General features: G+C 34.0%; 1 protein-coding gene across 2 annotated transcripts in view; it reads right to left on the bottom strand.

Moving 5' to 3' along the window:
• The window catches only part of Kifap3 (kinesin associated protein 3), a 118353-nt gene that overhangs the window by 46851 nt on the left and 45501 nt on the right, over nt 1-26001 (bottom strand). For both annotated transcript variants that reach the window (XM_048356474.1, XM_048356475.1), the window contains exons 11-17: nt 22936-23036; nt 15754-15862; nt 13486-13598; nt 12925-13090; nt 12022-12147; nt 8102-8200; nt 5525-5610 (exon numbers count right to left, since the gene is read on the bottom strand). In XM_048356474.1, the coding sequence (XP_048212431.1) occupies nt 5525-5610; nt 8102-8200; nt 12022-12147; nt 12925-13090; nt 13486-13598; nt 15754-15862; nt 22936-23036 (800 nt within the window). The remainder of the gene's footprint in view (nt 1-5524; nt 5611-8101; nt 8201-12021; nt 12148-12924; nt 13091-13485; nt 13599-15753; nt 15863-22935; nt 23037-26001) is intronic.

The following is a 26001-nucleotide window of genomic DNA, read 5'->3' as shown; positions in this document are numbered from 1 at the left end:
GACTACTAATAGACCCATCTTTCTGTCTTGTACAGGCTTTACTGGAAATCTGTGTGGGGATTCTAACATTAATGAATTAAGAGGCTATGTTTAAACCTATGTTAATTTATCCCATTTTAATATGTCAGTCTTACTAAATATAATTGGCTTTAGATGAAAATATTACTACATTTTTCACAAATTTAAGATACTAGTTAGATGTGTTATTAAAATGTATAATCTACTGGGAGTTGGTGGCTTATGCCTATAATCCTAGCTACTCCAGAGGCTGAGATCTGAAGATTATGGTTCAAAGCTAGCCCAGGGAGGAAAGTCCATGAGACTCTGATCTCCAATAAACTACTCAGAAAGTGCCAGAAGTGGCCCTGATGCTCAAGTGGTAGAGGGGTAGCCTTGAGTACCAAGAGGCTCAGGGACAGGACCCTGAGTTAAAGCCCCAGAATCAGCAAAAACAAACAAATAAATAATCCACAATTAAGCGTTATTGAAAAGAAAGAAGTACTATTCAGTAACAATCTATGTTAGTACAACATCTACAGCCAGGTCGGTTGCTGGCTAGAAAGAAAAGAAACATCAGTATTTCACCAGAGAAACTAGCTAAATCTCTTTTCTCATAAACACAGTCATAAGGACAGCCTATCTACTGATAGGGTGAAAGAGTGCTGTTGTTTCTGAAAGAGTAGCTCGTATGTTTAGGTAACAGTCCTGGAGTTCTCTAAGTTTAGACTAAAGGGTGATATTCAAGAAATTTCAGGTCTGTGTATTCCTATTATCTATTTTAATGTTGTAGACAGATGTTGAGTAAACAAGTATTAGTTATTTGACAACCCATAAATGTAGGGGTTTTTGAGATTCTTAAACACTTCACACAAAGTTGAGAATATGCTGAAGAAAAGATTCTATAAATTTTAGAAGTTCCCTAGATCAGATGTGTAGGTTTTGTTCTTCCTTTGATGATACCCAAGGCTTGTAAGATAAAAGGCATGGTCAAATGCCTTGTAATCTTAGTAGGTAAAGTTGCTGGACTTCTTTCTTTTGGTCTTCTTGCTTTTCTCTGTAAATATGCCATTCCCTTCCTCTCAAAACTATAAGTAACCTAGACAAACAGGTAACAATTTACTGACAAGTCTAGAGAGACTTCATTATTTAATACAAGTAATGTAATCCTCCTCAGTGCACAAAGTACTATTATCACACGTTTCAATTTATCAATTCAATGTTTGGGATCAATTAGTTAATCAAGTTATCACTTCTGCAATATATGCATAATGTGGGAGACAAGTCCTTCACTTGCACAAATAAGACTTGCACAAATAAGTGACAAATGTTTGTATCCTTAAATTCAAATGTCTTTGAACAATAAATAGCTCCACTCTGTATTTTGGGTTTTGAGCTTTTACATATAGTTCCAATTCTGTATTTTAGACTTCTTATTATTATATAATATAGTCAAAGTTGAAAACACTGGCAAACCAAAATCTAGCAGTGAAAAGTCTAGAGACATCATCCACTCCTACCCTACTTAAATAGGTCTCTAAAAGCTGTCACTAGTGCTAACGATGCAGAAATTTTGTAGTCTCCTTTGATAGTCTTTTTTTAGTGTTTCAGCGCCTCTGTTATAGTTAATCAAATGCTTATTTCCTCTTGCTTTATTCTTGGATAAAGAGTCAAGACAACCAATTACCAAGAAAAATTGCAATAAAGCAGGCTCAGAGATCAGAGAATCTATTGTAACTATTGTTAACTACTTCTCAACTGGAACTAGGAGATGTCTGTATACAATACATTAAAATTGCTTATTTCTCAAACTTCTCCCAAACAATGATGCTCAGCAAGCTGTGTAGCTTTTGGTCTGAAACTAATTTATAAACTCTGTCCAAAACCCAGGCTAAATAGAAATTTAGAATATGGATCAATACCAAACAAGGCATTTTAACAATAGCAAAGGTACCTTCCTATTTACTATGTAAAGGACATAATCAATCCCTTGAAGTTTTGTCTGAGTTAGTTTAGTGCCTGACATGAAGTTTACCAATGCCAAATTTAGCCATTTTCTGGGACAATTTCAAATGCAAATTACAAACAGTATATGTCTGGTTGAAATATATCCTCCAAATAATGCCCCACAGTTTATTTCCAGATAGTGAATAGATATATTCCCATGCCACTTAAAAATTAAAATGAAAAGCAAATAACAATGACAATCAGCAAAAATAACATAGGTCATTGTCCCAAGGAAGAAAAATGTTGGTCCAGACACTTAATCTACATATAAAGTCTTCAACTATGTCTCAGGTTTAGTCTATTTTAAACAGAAAGAAATTGAGTGAGCATCATGTTATAAATGCATGGTATATATTTTCTTTAATCCTTATAAGTCTCTAAACTTTATAAGTCTTATTATAAATGTAGTCTTCAAAAAGTTAACTGAGTTGTCTGAGATTATTTAGCAGGTAGAGGAGAAAAGTAGTCAGTTGAATCCTAGCAATAATACTAGGCTTGCCAATTCAAGAAGGATAAAGATTCAATTTATGGCCAGAACCAAAACACAACTAGGAAGAGTGAAAAAATAATGTTTTAGGATCAATAATTTAATATTAACTATGAGCCAGGGTTTTGAACCCTGTAGGAATATAATAGCACAGGGCAAGGAAAAACTCTTTCAGTAGAATGTGAGATGGTTCCACAATCCGGTGTCTTTTTATTAGCTCTATTGGATTTCTAAGAAATTCAGCCATGCCTATCAGTCAGGTGAACAGCACAGCAGGACTTCCAAATTACTCACATGTGGATACTTTTAAGTATCAGTTTAATAAGTAGTTTTCTCATAGTAAGTTTTTCAGAATAAAGTTTTCCACAGTTTGAAATGATCCATTATTCCATAGCCTTATCTCAAACACTTACTTTCTAAGTCCAATGTTGGAGATTTATAGAAAGATTAGATGAACTAAACTGCTCAATTTACTTGTTTCAATTTTTTAATATTAATTCAAAAGTGATCACATAGAATCTTGGGGACCACATAATCACAACCAGCTCTTAAATTACCAATTTAATTTTGATAATTCTTCTTTGAGGTTCTCACATTAACAAGGCTATTTATGATAATATTATAATATAATTTTCTTAGTGACTATTTTAATGCTGACTAGGAAGTACTTTCAAGGAGAGTACGATCTGTAAAGCAAGATGAAGACTGAAAAGCTCATTGGATTCAGAAAAGATGAGCTGACTTTGGTGAGCACCATTTCAGTGCAACAGTGAAAGAAAACAGGATTAGCATAGGTTGAAAGAAGGACAGAGGAAGGGAAGAAATCAGGTAAGATACAATTTTTAAACAACTTTAGTTTTTGGAAGCAGAGAGCTAGCATAGTACCTAGACAAAGAAAGAGAATATATTGTGTCTTAAGTTTCAGATAAGAAACTGAAGTCCAGAGTTCATATGAAATGGGAATCAAAATATTTTCACTAATAATATATTTATATTTTATGCCATATATTTTATGGTTGAGCTGAGCCAGTCTTTTGGAGCTATCACTAATTTACATTCTTTTTTTTTTTTTTTTTTTTTTTTTTTTTTGGCCAGTCCTGGGCCTTGGACTCAGGGCCTGAGCACTGTCCCTGGCTTCTTCCCGCTCAAGGCTAGCACTCTGCCACTTGAGCCACAGCGCCGCTTCTGGCCGTTTTTCTGTATATGTGGTGCTGGGGAACCGAACCTAGGGCCTCGTATATCCGAGGCAGGCACTCTTGCCACTAGGCTATATCCCCAGCCCCTAATTTACATTCTTAACTTGAGACACCTAATATGCAAACCTACAAATATCTTCCATTTATGTTTCCTCGAGAAGACATGAAAAGTATGCTAAATGGATGCATAACAGACTAATAAGTCTCTTATTTTCTCATTGTTTAAAGTAAGATAATCTCATATGTGGAGCTTTAACATGTTTGTTATTCTTATCCTATATATTTTGTATGTAAAGACATGATCTATTAGAAAAAAGTACATGGCAATAAAATTATTCTTCTGGAGTATTAAATACTCTGTATTCACAAGCCCTGCTACCATTTCTATCACGACATACAGTATCTTAGTAGAGCAAATATTTAATACAAACAGATTCTCTACTCTGGCTTAGATATCAAATCTCTTCATCAATGCATCCATTTAGTTCTAAATCAGTATAAAGCATATTGTCAAATCTAAAAGGTAGAGGGCATACATCAAACAAATGCATTTCTAATTATACAATATGAGACCCTGACAATTACTACTATGAATGTCCACTTTCATAATGAAGCCACTAACAGAAATGCCAACTTAGTGAATTTGTAATGAAGTTGTTTGTGGATCATGTTTGTATAAAAAGCTAAGGTAAACTTTTTTCCCTAAAGTCTGAGACCAGAACCTGCTGCCACTTTTGCTCGTTGGCTAGTGCCCTACCAGGTGAGCCATACCTCCAACCCCAAAGTTAAACATTTTTTAATTAATTATTTGTCAAAGTGATGTACAGAGGGGTTACAGTTTCATATATATGAGGCAGTGAGTACATCTCATCTTAACTTTTTACCTCCTCTCTCATTTTTCTCCCACTTCCACCATCTCCAATCCTCCCCCCCCCCGCCCGAGTTGCACAGTTGGTTTACAGCATATCATCTTGTAAGTATTGCTGTTGCATTGGTTCACCTTTTACTTTTTGTCTATCCATTTTGATGTTCCCCTTCCCTTCCCTAATTCTGATAAACATACATGCAATACCCAGGGTACCAAAATCAGTTACAGTGACATCAGGGGTAAAACCATGGGGAAGAAAGACAAAAGAAAAAGGAATAATTTCACATGGTATGTTGAAAATAACAACAATGATAAACCACCTATTTCCATAACCTGGAGTTCATTTCGCTTAGCATCATCTTATGTGTTCATATGTACATAGCTATTGGGCTATTGTGATCTTCTGTTAGAACTATACAAGACGTGTACTAATTACTACCAGTGAGGGAAACCATAGTGTCTATGTTTCTTTGGGTTAAACTTTTAAAAGTACTAAAGAAGCTATAACTAAGAAGCTAAAAAATGTAAGCTGAAATTAAGCTTAAAGAAGGAAGCAAGCAAGTTGTATATGATAAAGGTAAAAGAAAACAAGTGTACATGAGTACCAAAAGTTCTGAAGTAGTGGCAAAAATCATTTAAAAATCTAGCTGACTGATTATAGTACTGATTTTATAATTTTGTCACAAATTATCATCAAATTTTCTGCTATAAAACAATTTCTCTGAAAACCAAGTGATTCAAGATGACAGGTAGCTTACAGTCAAACTCTATGTAGAAGCCTCTTTAAAGTGCCTATAATTAAAAGTTAAAAAATCATAGGACATATCTTTAAAAAGTAAATTCAGTATCACAGAATTAATAAAGTCTTAAGCAAAATACAGAGGTAATACCAAAGGAATAGTACAGATTAGGTTTACAATCACCACCTACCAAATGTTCTATTAAACTTTGTGTAGAAAGAATACATACCGCTATAATATCTAATGTATTGTCACAGACCTTCCTGATTTCATTATTTTTATCATGCATCAGGTCTATGAGATATGCTGGAGCTTCTGAATAAAAATGGTTAAAGATAAAAACTGAACTGTGATTGTGACGGTTCAATCAAAAAATCCCACAAGTCTCTAAAATGAAATGCTAAGCTGAAGTTTTATTTCATATTTTAAAATAAAATGATTAATAAAAGATGACAAGAAACACCTAATATTTAATTGCAGTTAAAAAAAAAAAAGAGCAGAGTAGAGACATCAAGAGAAAAATGCATGCAGCCCTGGGTTCAATTCCTCAGCACCACATAAACAGAAAAAGCCAGAAGTGGCGCTGTGGCTCAGGTGGTAGAGTGCTAGCCTTGAGCAAAAAGAAGCCAGGGACAGTGCTCAGGCCCTGAGTGCAAGCCCCAGGGTTAGCAAAAGAGAATGAGAGAGAGAGACAGACAGACAGACAGAGAGAGACAGACACACACACACACAGAAATATAGGTAAAGAGAAAAAGCAAACAAATCTCAAAGTATAAGGCCATCATTTTGAAGACAAGTAAATGATGAAAATCACCAAAGAGTGAGCTGTTGATCCATATGACTAAGGTTACTTCCTTCTTTTTACTTTTGTTTTTATGCTAGTACTGGGGCTTGAACTCTGGGCCTCACATTTTTGCTTGGCTTTTTCACTCAGGGCTGGCACTCTATCATTTGATTTATACCTCTATTTCAAGGTTTGTGCTGGTTCACTGGAGATAAATCTGATGGACTTTCCTGCTCAAATTAACTTTAGATTTTGATTATCAGATTTCAGCCTCCTGACTAAGATTATAGGTATCAGAGACTGACACCCCCCACCAAGCCTAAAATAAGTTTATCTATTATGGTATAAAAAAGTTCAAGTAAACTTACTTCACATAAAAATGAACAACAGAAAATAATAATACTCAAATTGCACTAAATGATTACTATAAGAAGAAAAAACAAAGGAAGATATGATAAAAAAAAACATTTTCACCAGAGCAAGCATTTTAACAGACTTTAACATAATACATATATAAACAAACAGCATAAATCAGAATTAGAAAATCTAGAGAAATAATGGAGAAAATAAAATGAAGATAGAAACATCTTTTCAAATATAAAACTAAATTTAAAATAACACAAAATGAATGCAAAAGTCCCAAGAAATAGAAAACAAAAAAGAAAATATATAAAATCAAACAAATAAGATTAGAAAATTACAGACTTAAAGAGCTAATATAATAGGAAAACAAAAGATGAAAAAGCACTAAGACAAAATACTAAAAATTACAATTCTAGAAAATTTTTCAGAAATTGATTAAACTAAGACAAACTCCATATATGAAAAGCACATTTGGAAAAATAATTAAGAACAAGTCAAAATCTAGTGGAACAGCTTGATGTTGAAGAAAACAAACACCCTGATAAAAAGTCCAAGTCTTTTTTAGGGAAAGGGAACTAAACTGTCATTAGTCTTCAGGGAGAATGGTACTAAATAGATTGACTATAGACTTCTCATTAGTAGCAAAATGCAGGCCAGGGCAGTGGAAAGCTGCCTAGTGAAGCAACTGTCAACTATATTCTGCTAAGTTTGTACTAAAGAGGACAAATTATTTACTCTCAGAGACTTATTTTCTTATTTATATGTAATATTTCTACATATAAAATGTTTCACTTAGAAAGAAAATCAATTCAGAGGAATAGAGAACTACAATTCAAGAAAAATAAACAACTAAAGAAGCTGAACAGCAACAGCATGCAATGGATGTTTGTTACACTGCACTATGCTAGGCCCAGTCAGTAGAAGACATCTAAATTGCAGTTAGGAGAAAATTGCTGAGGTGTTTTACAGTTATTAAATTCTTAACATATGGATGACAGCTGAAGTCATCCTAACAGATATACTTTCCCATACAGAGTAAATAAGATTAGAAGCAGACTAAATAGTCCTAGGAACCTCTGAAATATAAGTGAACAGAGAAGGAAGTTCTGACACTGTTTAAGTTTCTTAGGAATCAAAATTAGACAAGTTGATAAACTGTTCTTATTAAATTTTATCCATATATAGGTTGAATATTCTGTATCTAGAATGCTAGGAAACTGAAGTTCTTACTTTCAGATTATTCGTTTGAGTCCTGGAGTATTTAGTTTTACAGAGTGAGTTGTTTTGGGGAAGAAACCAAAGTCTAAATATGAAATCCACTTCTATATACATTACATACACAGGTTGAAGGTAATGTTTTGTGCACCTGTGTTTTGACTGTGACTAGTTTCATGAGGCAGATTTCTATACTTATGACATCATGTTCTCATTCAGAATATTTCAGATTTTGGAGCATCTTGGATTTCAGATTTTCAGACTAGAGATACTCAACCTGTGCTAATTTAGAATAAATGATTCCAATGAAAAATACCCTATGATCTAAACTTATTTCTAAGTTTAATGCTTTCTACATATTTCAACGTTTGCAAGCAAAAAATCCCCAATGATGTATGTTTTCTTAATGTGCAAAATGTAATTATATAAAAGTTGAAAGGATACGTGTTTCCTTGATTATAACATCTCTTGTGGCTTGGTGGAAAACCATCTGGTAGAAGACATAAATTATCTGGCATACAAATTCATCATCTTCTTGTTGAGCTGAAAGAGGAAAAAGAAACTTCACTTGAAAAACTACTACACTCATAGTACATACTCAAACAGAAAAATATTTTGAGAAAAAACAGAATGTGTGAAATGAAAAGTGAGGAGTCAAAAGATAATTAATTTATAATATCTGGCTGATATATATCATCTGTACCTAATCAGTAAACAAATTTCATAATGACATTTCAGAAATTATATTAGATAGGTTGGTTTAGTAGTTATATGGGTAGGTGCTTACTTTGAAATAGGAAGAGAAATATGAAGATTTTGAAAAAAAAGAAGCTGTATTATCTCTGAAGTTAAACAAGACTACCTGGGATAATTCATATCAAGAGAGTATATATCTTGAGGAATTTTGAGACAAGTCCTGTGTAAGATATATGTATATGCACACACACACAGAGGTATAGACAGGCAGATAGATATCCATATATATATATAGGTATAGACAGGCAGATAGATATCCATATATATATATATGGTACTGGGGCTTGAACTCTAGACTTCAAGATCTTGCTTGCTGTTTTTTTTACTCATGGATGACTCTCTACTATTTGAGCCATGTTTCTTGTTCCAACATTTTGCTGGTTAACTGGAAATAAGAGTTTCTTGGATTTGTCTGCCTAAACTGGATCACAGTGTCCTGAGTTGATGGGATTATAGATGTGAGGTACCAGTACCCAGCTGAGGAAAATAATTCTTAAAAGAGATGACATCTTCTAAATTTTAAGTTTTTGTTAGATATTATACAACTGGGCTGGAGATGTAGCTCAATGGTAAAACACTTCATCCTAGCTTTGATTTGCTAGTGCCACAAAAACCAAGGATAGAGGAAGAGAGGGTTTGAGGGAAGGAGGGAAAGAAAGAAATTGGCCTGTTACAAAAGGAGATATTTTGTTTTGTTGAATAATGCTTACTAAACTGAACTTTACACCCTGGCATATTTTAGTTTCTATCAATTACAGTGATAAAAAGTTATATAGGGCTGGGGATATGGCCTAGTGGCAAGAGTGCTTGCCTCGTATACATGAGGCAATGAGGTTCAATTCCCCAGCACCACATATACAGAAAATGGCCAGAAGGGGCGCTGTGGCTCAAGTGGTAGAGTGCTAGCCTTGAGCAAAAAGAAGCCAGGGACAGTGCTCAGGCCCTGAGCCCAGGTCCCAGGACTGGCCAAAAAAAAAAAAAAAAAAAAAGTTATATAATCATACAGGCTAATTAAAAATGATTAGTATTACACAAATAATTTAGTATAATTACTTTTAGAAGTATAAATATTGGCTATAAAATTCGATTTACTAAGTTTGCCATCAAATTCTTGGTCACACAGTTCCAGAAACACATTTTCTGATTAACACGGTATCTAACTGGTTGTACAGAGTATACTGTGGGCTCCTTAAAGCTCTTTCATTAACTTCCTAAAACTATATAGGCTGAAACTTTCACTATTAATTTCTTGCTATACAATACTCTCTATTTAACCCCAAAGTTTTCTTTCTTACTCTTGAAAGGTGAACATACTTTCTTAAAAGAATATCACATCATCTATGTTATAATAATCTGATACCAGAGAACATCAAAACACTGTAAAACACTAGGCTGGCTTTGTTAAACTTGCTTAATACACAGCCAAAGTCTCTCAGTGAGGTCTCTGTAGAAAGCAATTCCAGTGCATAGTATGCTTCAACTCTCGCTTATTTTCACTTATTCTACCATATTTCTTCAACCCCTCCCCACCCCCGGAACTCTCTACTATCTCAGTATGTCATTAAATTATTTCTAACATGAAAACTCTGTGGAGAAGGGTATACTCAAAGTAAACACATATGGATCATTTTGAAAAGGACTGCTTTAAAAAATAGGGACATTGATGGGGCTGGGGATATGGCCTAGTGGCAAGAGTGCCTGCCTCGGATACACGAGGCCCTAGGTTCGATTCCCCAGCACCACATATACAGAAAACGGCCAGAAGCGGCGCTGTGGCTCAAGTGGCAGAGTGCTAGCCTTGAGCAGGAAGAACCCAGGGACAGTGCTCAGGCCCTGAGTCCAAGGCCCAGGACTGGCAAAAAAAAAAAAAAAAATAGGGACAATGTATCTAAATAAAAATGAGGGAGGGGTAACAAGTTTGACAAGAAATGAAGTCACTACCTTATGTATGTAACTGTAACCCCTCTGTATATCACCTTGACAATAAAATTAAATTAAAAAACTTTACAATGCAAATTTTAAAAAACCAAGATAGAAAGGTATAAAATCCTTAAAAAGGCACTTCCTTGTCCATATCTAAATGATCAATAAACACAAACAGGTACTCAATTTCATTAATCATTAAGGAAAGGCAACTTTAAACCACAATGAGAACCCACCAGGAAGACTAAAATTAAAGGGAATAAAAATGCCAAGAGTGGTAGTGTTACAGATCAACTGAAACCTTCCTATTTTGATTACTTGGCTGAAAACTCACCCAGCTACTTTGCTAAACAAATTGGCACAATTTATTAAAGCCAATCATACACAAACTCTTTGGCCTAGGAATTCTACTCTGATGTATATATCTAATAGAAATGAATACATATTTTCACCAAATAAAAAGTTCAATATGTTCTGAAGGAATATTATTTAAAATAGCCCATCCATAAAACAAATTCCACAAAAATTAGCCTTGAACAGTACAAAGGAAATGGTATATTTTTACAACACTACTATATACAGCAATAAAAATGAACAAACTTCTGTATATAACATAGATGAGTCCCACAAATATAATGCAGGGCAAAAGAAACCAGATTTTACTTATGTAAAGTTAAAACTCAAACAAAACTAATCTATCAGTGCTAAGATAACCACTTTGGTGAAGGTGGTAATGATTGGAAAAAGGGAATAGGCACTTGTGTAATATTGACAATTTTTACTTCCCTACGTGGGGGATACAATATACTGTATTCTTTAGGTGCCTCATGTTAGCTAAATTTTTAATATTATTAGTTACTTTTAAAGTACAAGACGCTACAGAACTTGGCACTGATTTGTGTAAATTCTATACAAATTATGGAGAATAATGAGCCCTGGCTCCTTATGAGCAATATAAACACAAGGATATGACTGTAGGCCTAATGTCTAATATAGCTACAAGCCAGTACAGTAATTACATGTAAATTAAATTAAATAATTGTGGATTTTTCAGTTCTGACAGTTATACAGAATGGACAACATAGATATAAAACAATTTCATCATTGCAATAAGTTGGATCTATAAGAGTATAAGATTAGAAGGTTGAATAAGGCTAGTCAGCTTCCAAATGAACTTTCCTGCTTAGAAATCAACAGAGAAAAAGCCAACTAATACCCATGCAAAGTTGAACAGAAAGAAGAAACAATGCAGTACTATTTGTTCAAGGCTGTTGAGAGGTAGGCAATAACCTGTACAATTAGTGCCAAATTACTTTAAACCAATAGTGTTAACTTCGCAACCTAAATCACCCTCAAATTTCTCTATCCAATCTCAGTATATATGTAATTCATCTTCCTTGTTTCATTTTGTTTCTTAGAGACTGAGTCTTGCTATTTAGTCCAAGCTCGTGTCAAACTCTCTACAGACTGGTCTGAAAATTACAATCTTCCTGCCTCAGTCTCCAACATGCTGGGATTACAGACATGTACCATCATGTGTGGTTTAATTCATTTCCCTAAATTAACTATGTAATTTACATATATATGACTAATGTAGCAAGGTAATATAATCCTCTTTCGTGCTGCAGACTTTTGAGATTTAAATTTGAAAATAACATATTTAGACATTAACTTGAAAAAATTACCATTGAGCAATTCAATAAGTGCAGGGATTATCCCAGATTTAGCTAGCAGTGCAGCACAAGAGTCATCCATAGATACAGTTCCAATCATAATAACCACTTCTAAAACAAGGTCATCTTCTGCAGTACCTAGAAAAGGCAATCATAGAAAAATTTCATTAAACTGTCCTGATTGACACCTATTTGTATTATCAAAACTTCAATGCATAAAATACTGAAGTAGTAAAATAAAATAATCTTTTTGTTTATTTGTTTGTTTTGCCGGTCCTGGGGCTTGAACTCAAGGCCTGGGCACTGTCCCTGAGCTTTTGCTCAAAGCTAGCACTCTACCACTTGAGCCACAGCGCCACCTCTGGCTTTTTCTGTTTATGTGGTACTGAGGAATGGAACCCAGGGCTTTATGCATGCTAAGCAAGCACTCTACCACTAAGCTACATTCCCAGCCACTTATGAGTCTTTAACATAGTTATAAATTCGCCATTTCCCCAAATTTTCCATCTTTGCTGATGACAATTTTGAAAATATAACTGCATGATAATATAGGCAGAAAATAAAATCTTTTGAATGTCTGAAGGAACTGTGTGTGTGTGTGTGTGAGAGAGAGAGAGAGAGAGAGAGACAGAGAGAGAGAAATCTGTGTACTTGTAGAAAGAGGTGGTATTTGGTAGTTTAAAAAAAGACAGCCAAAAAAGCTTTAAGAAAAAGATAGAGAAGGGAAATTAGTAGAAAAAATATTTTAAGGGAAAGCAGAATATCCATGTAAGACAGGACAGTGCAACATTTTGGAAAATGGAATTGTGGTAAGAATATGTTTTGCTTAAACGACAATAATCACAGTATTATTTTAACAGCTTTATCTAAAACAAAAATTATGCCAACATGAAATTTAAAATACCCAGCACAAACCTGGCTTTAGTTTATCCTTAAGGTATGGAACTAACTTGTACTCCTTCAGAACCAGTTCCCAGTCTAAATCTGGAATGGTAAGATTTGCCAGAGTTCCCAAACACTCAATCACAAATTCCTCCTCTTCATCACTGGAGATCTGCGCTGCAAGGTCCCCAACATAATCCTGAGAACACCAGAATTTCAACAATTAAAATTTTAGCTATGAGAAGATTAAATTTACCAAAGTTTACAAAGGAAGAAAACATAAAAATCATAAGTATTTCTTATGTTAAATAATCTGGACTTAGTTTCCTCAGAGAGCCTTATGGTGAGCTCCAGCAGAATGGAGGATTTGAGAACAGACACAACAAAACCAAACCCACAATATTACAGTGCAGAGGGAGACTTCTAAAAGCTAAACTTACAAAGATGTTTAAAACAGAAGAGCCAATTTAGGTCATGAATATTTGATTAGAGCTCAGTAAGAATTGTCTTTCAAATGTATTACTGTACAATTATGAATGTGCAATTTGCAATTCTCAGATCCACTTTACTAGGAAAAAAAGAAACTATATTTACAATAAACAGATTTTTAGTTGGTCCATCATGCTGGGAAATGTTTCTAATCATTTTCATCAGTAATGGATCCTTGAACTTTAGAGCCCTTTTCATGAGCATCTTCAACCCATTTCCTGAAACAGAAATCAGAAAATTCCCTAATAAAATTAACTTGTTTAATGATTGTTTTGTTACAAAAATTTACATTTAGTAAAATATACAAACCTTAAGCGTGGAATTAAGTTTAGACAAATGTATATACCTGTACAACCATACTCTATAATAATACATAGAATATCTCCTATTCACTTCAGAAAGTTCCTCTTGTTCCTAGTAAATCCTATTCTCTAGATACAATCCTCTTTCTTTTTTCCTCCTCTTCTACCCTTTCTATTTATTCTATTTAAAATATAGTTTTATCATCTACAAGTTCACAAAAATAGGCTCATATAGTTTATGATCTTTTGTGTCTAGAATATGTACCACAAGTTAAAAAATACTTACAATCTAGGGACAATGGTACTACTATGAACTAATAATATAAAAATAAAAATTTGGAGAAAGGTACGAATAGTGATTCATGTTGGTAACTTCAACAGTGGCCAAAGGCTGTTTATTCAAGGACAGCTGAGTTAAATAGCAGTCTGGGCTAAAGCAGTCTGGGCTATATACCACCTCAGAAAAACAACAACAAAATTCAGAGGAAGAATAATTAGTACAACACTATTTGTAACAGCAAAGAAGTGCCAATAAACTATATATAAAGATACTGGAATAAACTATGGCAAAATTAAATTTTATAAAAGTATTTAATCATGTGAAATGATATTCAAGATACTCAACATAAAAATAGTTTATAATGATGAGTTACTTTTTCATTTTAAAATGAAAATATAATGAATCATAAACCAATATTTGACTTATATTTATCTCTAGGTAATCAAAGATTTATTCTTTTCCATTTTTCAAATTGTACTTTTTATGAACATATACTATATTTACTACCTTTCCTTTTTTTGTTGTTCTGTACTGGAGATTGAAATCAGAGCCTTGTGCTTGTTAGCAAGGTGCTCTAATACCTGGGCCATGGCTAAGCCCTTTTTATATTAAATTATTTTTGAGGTGTGGTTTCACTTTCTGCCTAGTCTGGCCTGTGTTGCAATCCTGCTACATGTGCTTCCCCATACTGTGGGCACTCACCACTGCATCTGGCCATTGTACTTCTCGATTAGCTGGAAAAACAAGTGTGTGGGGCTGGGAATATGGCCTAGTGGCAAGAGTGCTTGTCTCGTATACATGAGGCCCTGGGTTCGATTCCTCAGCACCACATATACAGAAAATGGCCAGAAGTGGTGCTGTGGCTCAAGTGGCAGAGTGCTAGCCTTGAGCAAAAACGAAGCCAGGAACAGTGCTCAGGCCCTGAGTTCACGGCCTAGGACTGGCCAAAAAAAAAAAAACAAGTGTGTGGGAAAACAATGGTATAGCCAGACAATAACTGAGATGGTCTCGTGCATGCTTTTTAATACCCCAAGTTATATGAAGTATATATACACAGGCCATGAACTATGATCCCTCATTCTCTGCCTCCAAAGTAGCTATGATTATAGGCTTTCCCATTGCACCCAGCTTGTACTACTTTTTAAGTACACAAAACAAACAAATGCAAAACCTGTTTACTGAGATACAGAAACAATGATCTAATATACTTGTATTTTATTATTGTTCATTGTGATTGCTATACAAATAAAATTTTCCTTTCATATAGAAAAAATTTAAAAAAAATTACATTTCAGCTAAGCACTGGTGGCTCAAACCTATAAACCTTTCCATTCAAAAGACTGAAATCTGAGGACCTTAGTTGGAAGTCAGCCCCAACAGAAAAGTCCCTGGGAATCTACTTCAATAAACCAGTAAAAATGTTGCACTAGAAGTATAGCTTAAGTGGTAGAGCACCACCAGTTGTTAGAGAGTAAGGCCTAATTAAGTTAGGCCCTGAGTTCAAGCCTCAGAGCAGTAAAAAAAATAAAATAAATATGTTTTATATTACATATATGTGCATATATATACACATACAAACATATATATGATTTCAACTGCAATATCAAATCAACACTGACACTGGTTTGTAAAATGTTACTAAAATTATCTGTACTAATAGCTATAGCGAAGAAACTATTTATAAAGACAGAATTTACTTTTATACTGTAATTGTTAGTACCTTATTATCTGCTTTCTTTTACATATCAATTATATGACAAAAAGGTTATCTATGAAGATCAAGGTACTCACCTTCACAGATAAGTTGTACATTTCTCTTGTTAGCAGCAAGATTAATGCAAAAGGAAATCAATTCCAAGTCAATTCGTTCATCTGAACATTCAAAGAGCATCTTCATTAACTAGCAAAAAACACAGGGCATACTTTACTCAAAACACAAAACTCAGCTTAGAAGTAGTATCTGATAACGTGTGATCTTAGATCACATATTGGAAATAAATTATAATCTACATTTCAACACAAAACTAGCATGCTTTCCCTGTTCAGCAATTAACAGGTGATGAATTCAATGCTCACCAATGTAACTTTCTGAGGAGAGCACTTTACCACTAGGCCATATTCCCAGCCCAACAATGTACCTTTCCAAATACAATGGAGAACAGAGAAATATTAGGTAACCTTCTGCAGTAGAGATGAAAAATACTATTTAGAAGTTGAACATTTCAAGTAAAGAAAATAGCGTATACAAAGGTCACAATGCAGGGAAGAAGGTAACTCTTCTAAAAGACTAAATGAAATCTCAAAGATCCATCAGAATTGTAATTAGGAGACAGAAATGAAATGTGACTTCATTAACTGAATAGACATTGGGGTTCAGGTAGAGGAACGAGTTGAAGATGACTCTCAATATCTTGTACTTAGCAATGACTTGGATGATGGTGCATATCCCCCAGAAACATAAAAACAGTCTAGGACAAAATCTTAAAAGATAGTACATAGTTGGTTTAAGTGTGTTGAGTTAAAGTCTAGTGAGTACAGATGTTCAGCAGCAAGTTATAACAGTGTATCTGAATTTATGTCTTGACAAAGTACATTAGGAATTGTCATATATGGTTGATAACTGAAACTAGGCAAGATACACTAATATGAGTATAGACTAAAATCAATGATAGAGAAAAGGACCAGACAAAATGCCAAGGAAAGGTCAGTTACCTATGCCACCTGACAATAATCTATATTTGCCATTAGTAACATTTGCCAAAAAAGGGAACAAACTTGTGATGTTTTGGAGAAGGCAGTTTCTATTTTAGGCAAATGAGAAAACTAAGTGTGTATTTTGTAAGGCTATATTTCTTTAAGTCCAATTTGCTAACTACATAATGAAGTTACTACTAAGATTTATGGAATTAAAATTCCATATTTAATCTTAGGGCAACACTTTGTTTTTACAACAAAATACGGATTCATGAATCAGACACAGTGGTATTTTAGTCCTCATTTTGTTAAATCTTGTTTTGACTAATCATCATGTTAAATACAACTTTTCTTTGGAAGGGGGGCGGTGATGGGCATATTGTACTTGAACTCAGGGCCATATGCTGCTAGCCTAATTCTCTGACTTGAGCCAATCCCACCTGTCTTTTAGCTAACTTCTCAGTTTCAAAAAGGTTATATGATCAACATATATCAAAAACAGTAACTTCTATGTGCTAGAACAAATGGCTGGAAACTAAAGTCATTCCAGTTAAGTATGATTCTAAAAAATGTACTGATTTGAATGCTGAAAGTACAAAACAGTCGAGTAGCTGAATATCTGGCATATATCATGCCTTTTTCAATATTGCAGCTCCTAAACCACCATCTTGCCACTAAGGAAATTTATGGGTAAGGAAACAATAACACTTTAATAATGCTGTAGCCTAAAAGATTCTGTAGTAAATATTCAATTCATCAGATATATTTAACAAATTTTTCTATCAGCCATATAACACATATAAATATATATGACAAATAAAGGTAGACATAGGTATAAAATCTCCAGTAAAAGCTATATGATAAATGAGTAAAAATATGAAAATCCTTTAGTCATGTAAGTAGTATGTTTTTATACTATAATTCAAAATTTACTATAGATGTCATCTGAATTTTTATGAATATTGAGAAACTTTCTAATAATGAAAATCCATTAAATTAAAGCAATGCTTTAAAAACACAAAACAGGTACAGAAACTCATGCCTGCAATACTATCTACTCAGAAGACTGAGATCTGAAGACTGATGTTCAAAGCCAGCATGGCCAGGAAAGCCTGTGAGACTCTCATCTCCAATTAACCACCAAAAAGCTGGATGGTGTCATTCAAGCCTCAAGTATAAAAGTTAAGGGTCAGTGTTCTGGTCCTGAGTTCAAGCCCCAGTACCACCACAAACAAAACAAAACAAACAAAAAATAAACGCACAAAATATTTGTTACTAACAAAAAGTATTTACTTCAAACGAGCCTTTTTAATTTGGAAAATTAACCCTTGAAAATAGATGTATAGACAATTTAGTCAGAAGGTAGGCATTAAAAATAAATTAAAATTTATGTCAAATCTCATGGGGAAAAAATCAGAAGCTAGATTAAAAAACTGTATGTTTTAAAAATTAACTGAACTTTCACCTTCACAATAGAGATAATTTAGGATTAAGAATGAACAGAATATATTATAATGCAGAATGCTTTTCATAAGAGAAACACTTCAGTATTAATGAAAGTATTCAAGTTTAATTCAAAATCCAAGCAACAGAGAAATATTATCTTTAATTTGATTGCTACCCAGGGTACTTCAAAAGTAAGTGTAATCACTGACAACTAGGAAATATTAAAATTAGATTTGTTCTGTTTTAGCTGTCTGTTGTCATCTTTTACTAATTTAACAGGAAAGCACTGAAAGGGCTTTAGCCTGTGCAATGAAGAGGCAATAGTGTTCAATCAGACAAGTCCCATATTGAGTATCAGATACCAAAGACCCAAGACTGAAATCACTGTGTCTAGACTCTCTGGCACCTGACTTCACTTATTTACCAGTGACCAGAGGCCAACCCCTGTGGCTCTCTGTATTCACATACACCTCTACCACCCCCACCCTTTACCCAAACATCTTTGAATGATTATGCCAGAACTTTGCATGCCTCAGGAATCTCTTCTGACTGGCTACTCCCTAACTTTCTTGTTTGAAGTGATGCTCTGGTTTCTGAACTTCAGCAGATAATGGCAGGCAAGAGCAAAGGGGGCTGTCAGAAAGGACGTTTACCAGCATTCAGCTAAAAAGAAGCATATAGATCAAAGAGGGGCCAAATAGGACAACTGTGGTAGAAAACATGTGGATCACTATGAAGACTCTTGCACTCTGTTCTAGGGTAAAAGATTAAATAACATCATGACATCACTACCTAGCCATGTACTTTGATTGGCCATTCTATTACCAATAACTACTTTTATAAGCATCTGGATAGCATTTGCACCTATTTAAACAAAACATGCATCTCAGAGGTCTAAATAACAATGAACTGTTAATGTGTACTTTTAACTATTATTAGAATACAACCATTAACTCCTGGTTATCCCAAATATGCTTACTTAAAACAATCCACCCAATGAGCCCATTAAGATTGTGTATGAAGAAAGATGAAATGGCCCTCAAATTTTGCATAATAGTGATAAACAGGGAAAGAAAAAGAATACTCTAGAGAGTTAGAGGCAATAAAGGAAAGCAAAGCAATATAACAAGAGAACTTCTGAGGAATGTTGCATGTAAAATCATCTACTCTGGATGTTAATTATTCTGAAAGTGAATGCTAATCTAATTATAGGTTTATCCAATAAAACACATGTAAGACAGTAAATTGAACCATGACTGGCTCAAAATGAGAAAGACTTGACATTTTATAAAGAGTACCTTATTTTTGTGCAGTTACTTGCACTACACACAGTCACTTATGTGTGTATAGTGTAATGAATATATATATGATTACGTATAATCTAATATAATTAAAGAATATAATCATTCATTTGTAGTCATTTATACTAATAGGAATTATTACTGGGCCAATGCTTTCCTACCTTTGGTTCTTTTAGGCTTCCCTTTGAAAAATTCATGGACAATACTTGAAGATGTTTACTAAATAAGTATTAATGGGTACAATTCAGAAAAAACAAAATATTACAGTAGCTTACAGCCATTCCAATATTAATATGGTTTTCTTTACGAAGCAGGTTAACATCCGTTTACTATCACAAGTAAATTGAAGCCTTAGTTACATTACTTGGGAATGTCTTTAATTCCTGAAGGCAACTTGGAGATGTCATTTAGTATCTAATTTGCTTTCTATCATTATTTTACAATGACCTTGGTACTGGGTTAGTAGTAAGTCACTTTTCCCTAAATATGTCAAAATTGGGCACTGTGAAGTATAAGTTACAGGTTGGATAGCATTTGGGGAACAAATATATTCTGGAAAATTATTTGGTTTTCTCAAAATATTGCCTCATAATAAAAAAATTCATTATGTTTGCAACATAACTGGGTATACACATTCTCATTATATCCATGAAACCTCACATTCTAAAAAGAGAACATAACAAAAACACAAACTAACAAAAATCTAAAAGACCTTGAGGCTTGGAGAAGTTTTGGAAAGTTTTGCTGATAAAATACAGATAATAAATATACTTAAAACTCCATTGGTGGGGCTGGGAATATGGCCTAGTGGCAAAGAGTGCTCGCCTCCTATACATGAAGCCCTGGGTTCAATTCCCCAGCACCACATATACAGAAAATGGCCAGAAGTGGCGCTGTGGCTCAAGTGGCAGAGTGCTAGCCTTGAGCAAAAAGAAGCCAGGGACAGTGTTCAGGCCTTGAGTCCAAGGCCCAGGACTGGCAAAAAAACAAAAAACAAAAAACTCCACTGGTAACAAATACAAATGATATTAGAAAATGGCAAAAAAAAAAGCCCATGCAGTAATATTGTTCTAAAAAGAAACAGAAAAACTGTGCAAATATTTTAAAGCAACAATGATAATGTCTAAAAGGTAAACAGGCTTTTGGTTTTGATTCACTGGCTTAATCCAGATGTTTTATTTTTGACATGAAACATTCTAAAACAGAAAGCTTTATATTCTTCCTCATTTGCACTTTTAAATATCATGTTATTCTTTTCCAAACTAAATCTGGATAGAAAGAGTCAATCTCTGCAAGAACATTAATCTTTCTTGGCTGCTTTCCAATTCATATCCTGTAGTCAACGAAGTTCTGACACTAAATGAGATCAGAAAAGGAACACCCTTTGAAACTGCAAAGTAGAAGTCCTTAGAACATATGGAGTGAGACTGTAGTAAATCATCTGTAATCTCTTTTTGACATGGCTACTCTTTTATTGAAAACTTGTTTGACAAAGAGTTTGATTACTCTTTGCATGAGCTATATAGTCTGACACAGTTTATCACCATAAGAGGCCCTGTCTTGTTAGATAAGATGTACTGTATATTCTTTGAAGGCTATTTTTTACAGTCCTAATTAGTTTATCCCTTGATATGAAATGCAAAGAAATTGTCCTTCAGAGTTCATCAGTTTCTCAAATGTAAGAAAAAAATTAATTCCAAAGAAACAAATTCAATTTTAACTGTCTCACTAATTTAGAATGAATAAAAGACTAACAAAAAGAGAAATTATGATCTATTTTTACTGTGTTTTACTCAATGTAGCATATATTTCATAATTCATATTAGGATTACAAGGAATTTCCCAGTACGAGTATTATGAGAACTGACATTAGTAAGTATGACTCAGTCAAATTTTCCTAAATTGCTTTTTAGTAGCATTATTTTTATTATACATTATACATATAATTTTGCTTTTCCTATATTAGAAAATTATTTTACAAAAAATAATATAATACCAAAAGTAGCGCAAATCAGGGCTTTAAATAGGATATCCAGAGCTTCATTTATTCAGTTAATGACACAACAGTGATTGCGTGAATGTAAATTTCCAAAGAGCACAACCACATACACAGAATCACAAACATTATAAAGCAGTCTATGAAAAAAAATTGGGGAACTATCACTGTGGTTCAAAGTGGTAAAGTACTAGCTTTGAGCAGAAATGCTTAAGGATAGTGCCCAGGCTCTCAGTTCAAGCCCCACAAAACTTGGAGCGTTGGAGGCATGGCACAGGTGGTAGAGTGCACCCAAAGAACAAAAGTGTGATATACCAAGTTGAAATCCTAGTAACAGAAAAAAGTAAATTTGTAAACTCATTCACCATAAGTAGACCTAACAGTAGAAATATGTCAAGGAACAGAGTCAAAGAAAAAAATCTTTCTTGAAAACAATGCTATTAACCAAAAGAATTTTGATGAAACATTTTCCCATCAGAGAATGCAAAGCACTAAAAAATTAACTATATACAATATTAAAAGGCAAATTATAAATTTGAAAAATATTTATAAGATTACAGAATTAAATGGTTATACACATTGATTTTGTCAATGATAAAAATATTAACATGCCAATAGAAAAAATGTGCATAATAGAATATGGAAAATAAGCACATGAAAAGTGTTCAACTTCACTAACACTCATGAAAATGCAAGTACATAGAAAAATTGATTTTCTGTATTTTAGAGAGATGTTAACTACTATTGTTGAAAATGAAATGCTAGTTGGAAATATAAATGTATGCCTTTGGAGAATTTGGCCAAAATGTGTTGAAGACATAAATGTTCATTTGTTTTTAGGAATTTAAACTAAAGAAATATTCATAGATGTGGATGAGGATTTACAACAATGATATTTATAATATTTTTATTTATTTACTTGCTTTCCAAAATGTAAACATTTCCAAAGAATGTTCAGTGACATCGGAACCTACCTATGATTAAGTAATGAAGTGATATATAAAACTTACATACACAATATAATCTCAATATGCTTTTTTTTTTTTTTTTTTTGGGCCAGTCCTGGGCCTTGGACTCAGGGCTTGAGCACTGTCCCTAGCTTCTTCCTGCTCAAGGCTAGCACTCTGCCACCTGAGCCACAGCGCCCCTTCTGGCCATTTTCCATATATGTGGTGCTGGGGAATCGAACCGAGAGCTTCATGTGTAGGAGGCAAGCACTCTTGCCACTAGGCCATCTTACCAGTTCAATATGCTATTTTTATTATCTTTTAAGTATATAGAAGCAAATGTAACAAAATCTTAGTTGTCTCTAGGTTAGCTAAAGTTATTTTTATTTCTATACAGTCTTTTTATTTTCAGTGCTAGAGATGGAACTCAGGCTTATCTTTAGACAAACGTTACATACGTCATAAATTTACTTATTACTAAAATATTTCTATATAAATTTATATTAGAATTTTTAAGGAAAAATCTTAGAGGAGGGTGAAAATATTTATGTATCTTAAATGATTTTCTTAAAACATTCACACCAGTTACCTGTGGTATGCAGTCTGTGTATGCAAACATAGATTTAAAGCGGTCATCCATGCTTATATGGTAAAGTACACACATTGCGATCTGTTTGTAGTTTTCATTGCCTAAGAATAAAGAAATGGGTATAATAATACAAGTAAGATTTATCTATGTAAGTATCATTTTAACAGAGTATTCAAAGTACATATATAACCTTTATCTATAAAATATATTACTTGATATATTTTTATCTAACATATAATTCCAGAAAAACAGGGCTCTGATTTACCCCATTATCTCCAGCCTCAAGACTGGTACTTAACACAAGTAAGTATTTAAGTAACTGTTGGCTAATATTAATCATTAGGCATTTATCACATCAATCACCATACTGAACAGAACTCATGGCACTGAATCTTCAAAACAATCTGTCAAATAGATCATATCATCTCTTCAGGTGAGGATCATAGGCTTAAGGAAAAACAAAGACACCATATCCTTTTAAATGATTGCATAGGGATTTAATAGAGGTTTGTCTGCTTCAAACATCTTTATAGGGTTATACTATAATAATTATCTTAAATATTTTTCTATCACAGGGTGAAACTGTTTTCCACATAAAATATTATCAGTATAAAAGACTGATATACACTGATATATGGTAAAGTGCACTTTAAAACTAATTCTTTCTAATCTAGGGTTTAAATATCTTTTTTAAGTGTCTATTTTTTAAACAAATTTCCATTGCTTACATAAACAATACAAGCAATAACTTAGGACAAAAAAATTCAGTATTTTATGTATTTCTCAGATGAAAGAATACTTTCACTTAAAATCTGAAAGTTTACCAACTCAACTACTTAAGTACAATATATTCAGGAAATACGTGTGTGTGTGTGTGTGTGTGTGTGTGTGTGTGTGTGTGTGTGTGTATTATAGGAGTTGGAACCCAAGGCCTAAAGCTAGTGTGGTGATCTCCTATTTGAGCCACATCTCCAGCCTTGCTTTTTGCTAATTATTTTGGATATGCATTCAGAATGGACTGGACTTGCACTGTGATTTTCCATATTTGAGACTTCTAAATAGATAGCTGAACCACCAGTTACCTCCAGATTTGGGGGATATTTTGTATATGAGATAATATTTGCTTATCTATTTTATGAATTTTTCTGTATAGGATTGGCACAATCTAAAGATTCATAGATTTATTTTTTGGTGCTGGTCCTGGGGCTTGAACTCAGGGCCTGGGCTCTGTTTTGCTCAAGGATAGCACTCTACTACTTGAGCCATAACTCCACTTCAGTTTTTTTTTTGGCCAGTCCTGGGGCTTGGACTCAGGGCCTGAGCACTGTCCCTGGCTTCTTCCCGCTCAAGGCTAGCACTCTGCCACTTGAGCCACAGGCGCCACTTCTGGCCATTTTCTGTATATGTGGTGCTGGGGAATCGAACCCAGGGCCTCATGTATACCAGGCAGGCACTCATGCCACTAGGCCATATCCCCAGCCCCCCACTTCAGCTTTTTGGTGGTTAATTTGAGACTAATGAATGTCTTCGTTAATGTTGAAATTATGTGCTTCAGGTTTTTGTCTATCAAAATGGATAACTATATCTATTTCAAAAGGTAGTTGTGAAAAAATTGTGTAGGAGAATCTTGGTAGAGCAATTAACACAGTTTGACACATAGTAAACCAATTCAATAAATAATATTATGCTGATTATTTTTCTTTCACCAGTAGAAAAGTGATATATATATATATATATGCTACTTCATGTTTTTCTATCAAGACTGGCACTATTAACTAGAAATAGAGTAGGTTTGAGAGGCAGCCAATATTCTCTGTGATGAGCTAGACATATTCAGAGGTATATTCATAGCTTGTTACAGACCACTTGTCTTTTTTTTTTTTTTGGCCAGTCCTGGGGCTTGGACTCAGGGCCTGAGCACTGTCCCTGGCTTCTTTTTGCTCAAGGCCACTTGAGCCACAGCGCCATTTCTGGCCGTTTTCTGTATATGTGGTGTTGGGGAATTGAACCCAGGGCCTCATGTATACAAGGCAAGCACTCTTGCCACTAGGCCATATCCCCAGCCCCACTTGTCTTTTTTACCTACCAATCTTCCTATAAAGCTTGACTATTCTTAAATTGTGGGATTTTATAGGGTCATTTTATACTCAAGGCTCCATTCTGACCCATATTTAATAACAACTGACATCATTTTGTGATCCTTATAGTTATAGGTTCCTTAAATAGCAAATAATTGAGAAAAGAAAATAAACTCCTTCCTTGCCCTGCACATACAAACTGTATCTCTTCCTCCTGTGCTTATCTGTGACAGAGCCAACAGTACGGACTTTCACCTCCGGAGTGTGGCAGTGGTGTCAGCAGATCTGATGGGTTACCAAGTGGATAAAAGGACACTGAGAGAAGTCTGAGAACAGAGATGACAAAACTCACAAGCTCCCATACTTTGTGTACCTTTAAACAGAATATCCTAGATAAATAAAACTTAGATGAGCAGACCTATTATCCCTTATGTATTGACTGAGCACAACTGATCAAAAAGAACCATAGTATAACTAGTGTTGACCTAGAGACTTTTCTTTGAGAGATGTGGGTGAAAAGAGGTGATGACAGATCTAAGGGACTATAATATTGTATTTAGAAGTTTATCTAATACAAGTTGCCCATGTGTCTTCTGGATTTGTCTGGGTTAATCTCTCAGAACTCAAGCAATGATATATAAATATGTCATTAATTTCTCCCATTCTGTATTTATTAAAGCAATGAAAATGGAAGATACAAACTGGATTTTCTGCCTCCACTCAGAAAAAATATCTATTTTATAAATCTCATTATTCCCACGTTATTTTTCTGAGTCTAGATTTCCTTATATTCTACTGCTACTAATGGCATTCTTTCTTTCTTCTCTAAGAAACTTCAATGTGTAAATGAAGACTATAGTATATAAATCACAGAATCCTAGTCATTGTATCATAAATGATACATACAGCTTGATGACATATGACAGCTGAAAGGTATAACCAAAGGACAAAATATTTAATGGCAAAAGTGAATACACAGAATTGTTGG

This window comes from Perognathus longimembris, chromosome 11 (assembly GCF_023159225.1).
Source record: "Perognathus longimembris pacificus isolate PPM17 chromosome 11, ASM2315922v1, whole genome shotgun sequence".
NCBI classification, from domain to species: Eukaryota; Metazoa; Chordata; class Mammalia; order Rodentia; family Heteromyidae; genus Perognathus; species Perognathus longimembris.
This window is presented reverse-complemented; position numbering and strand designations above follow the sequence as displayed.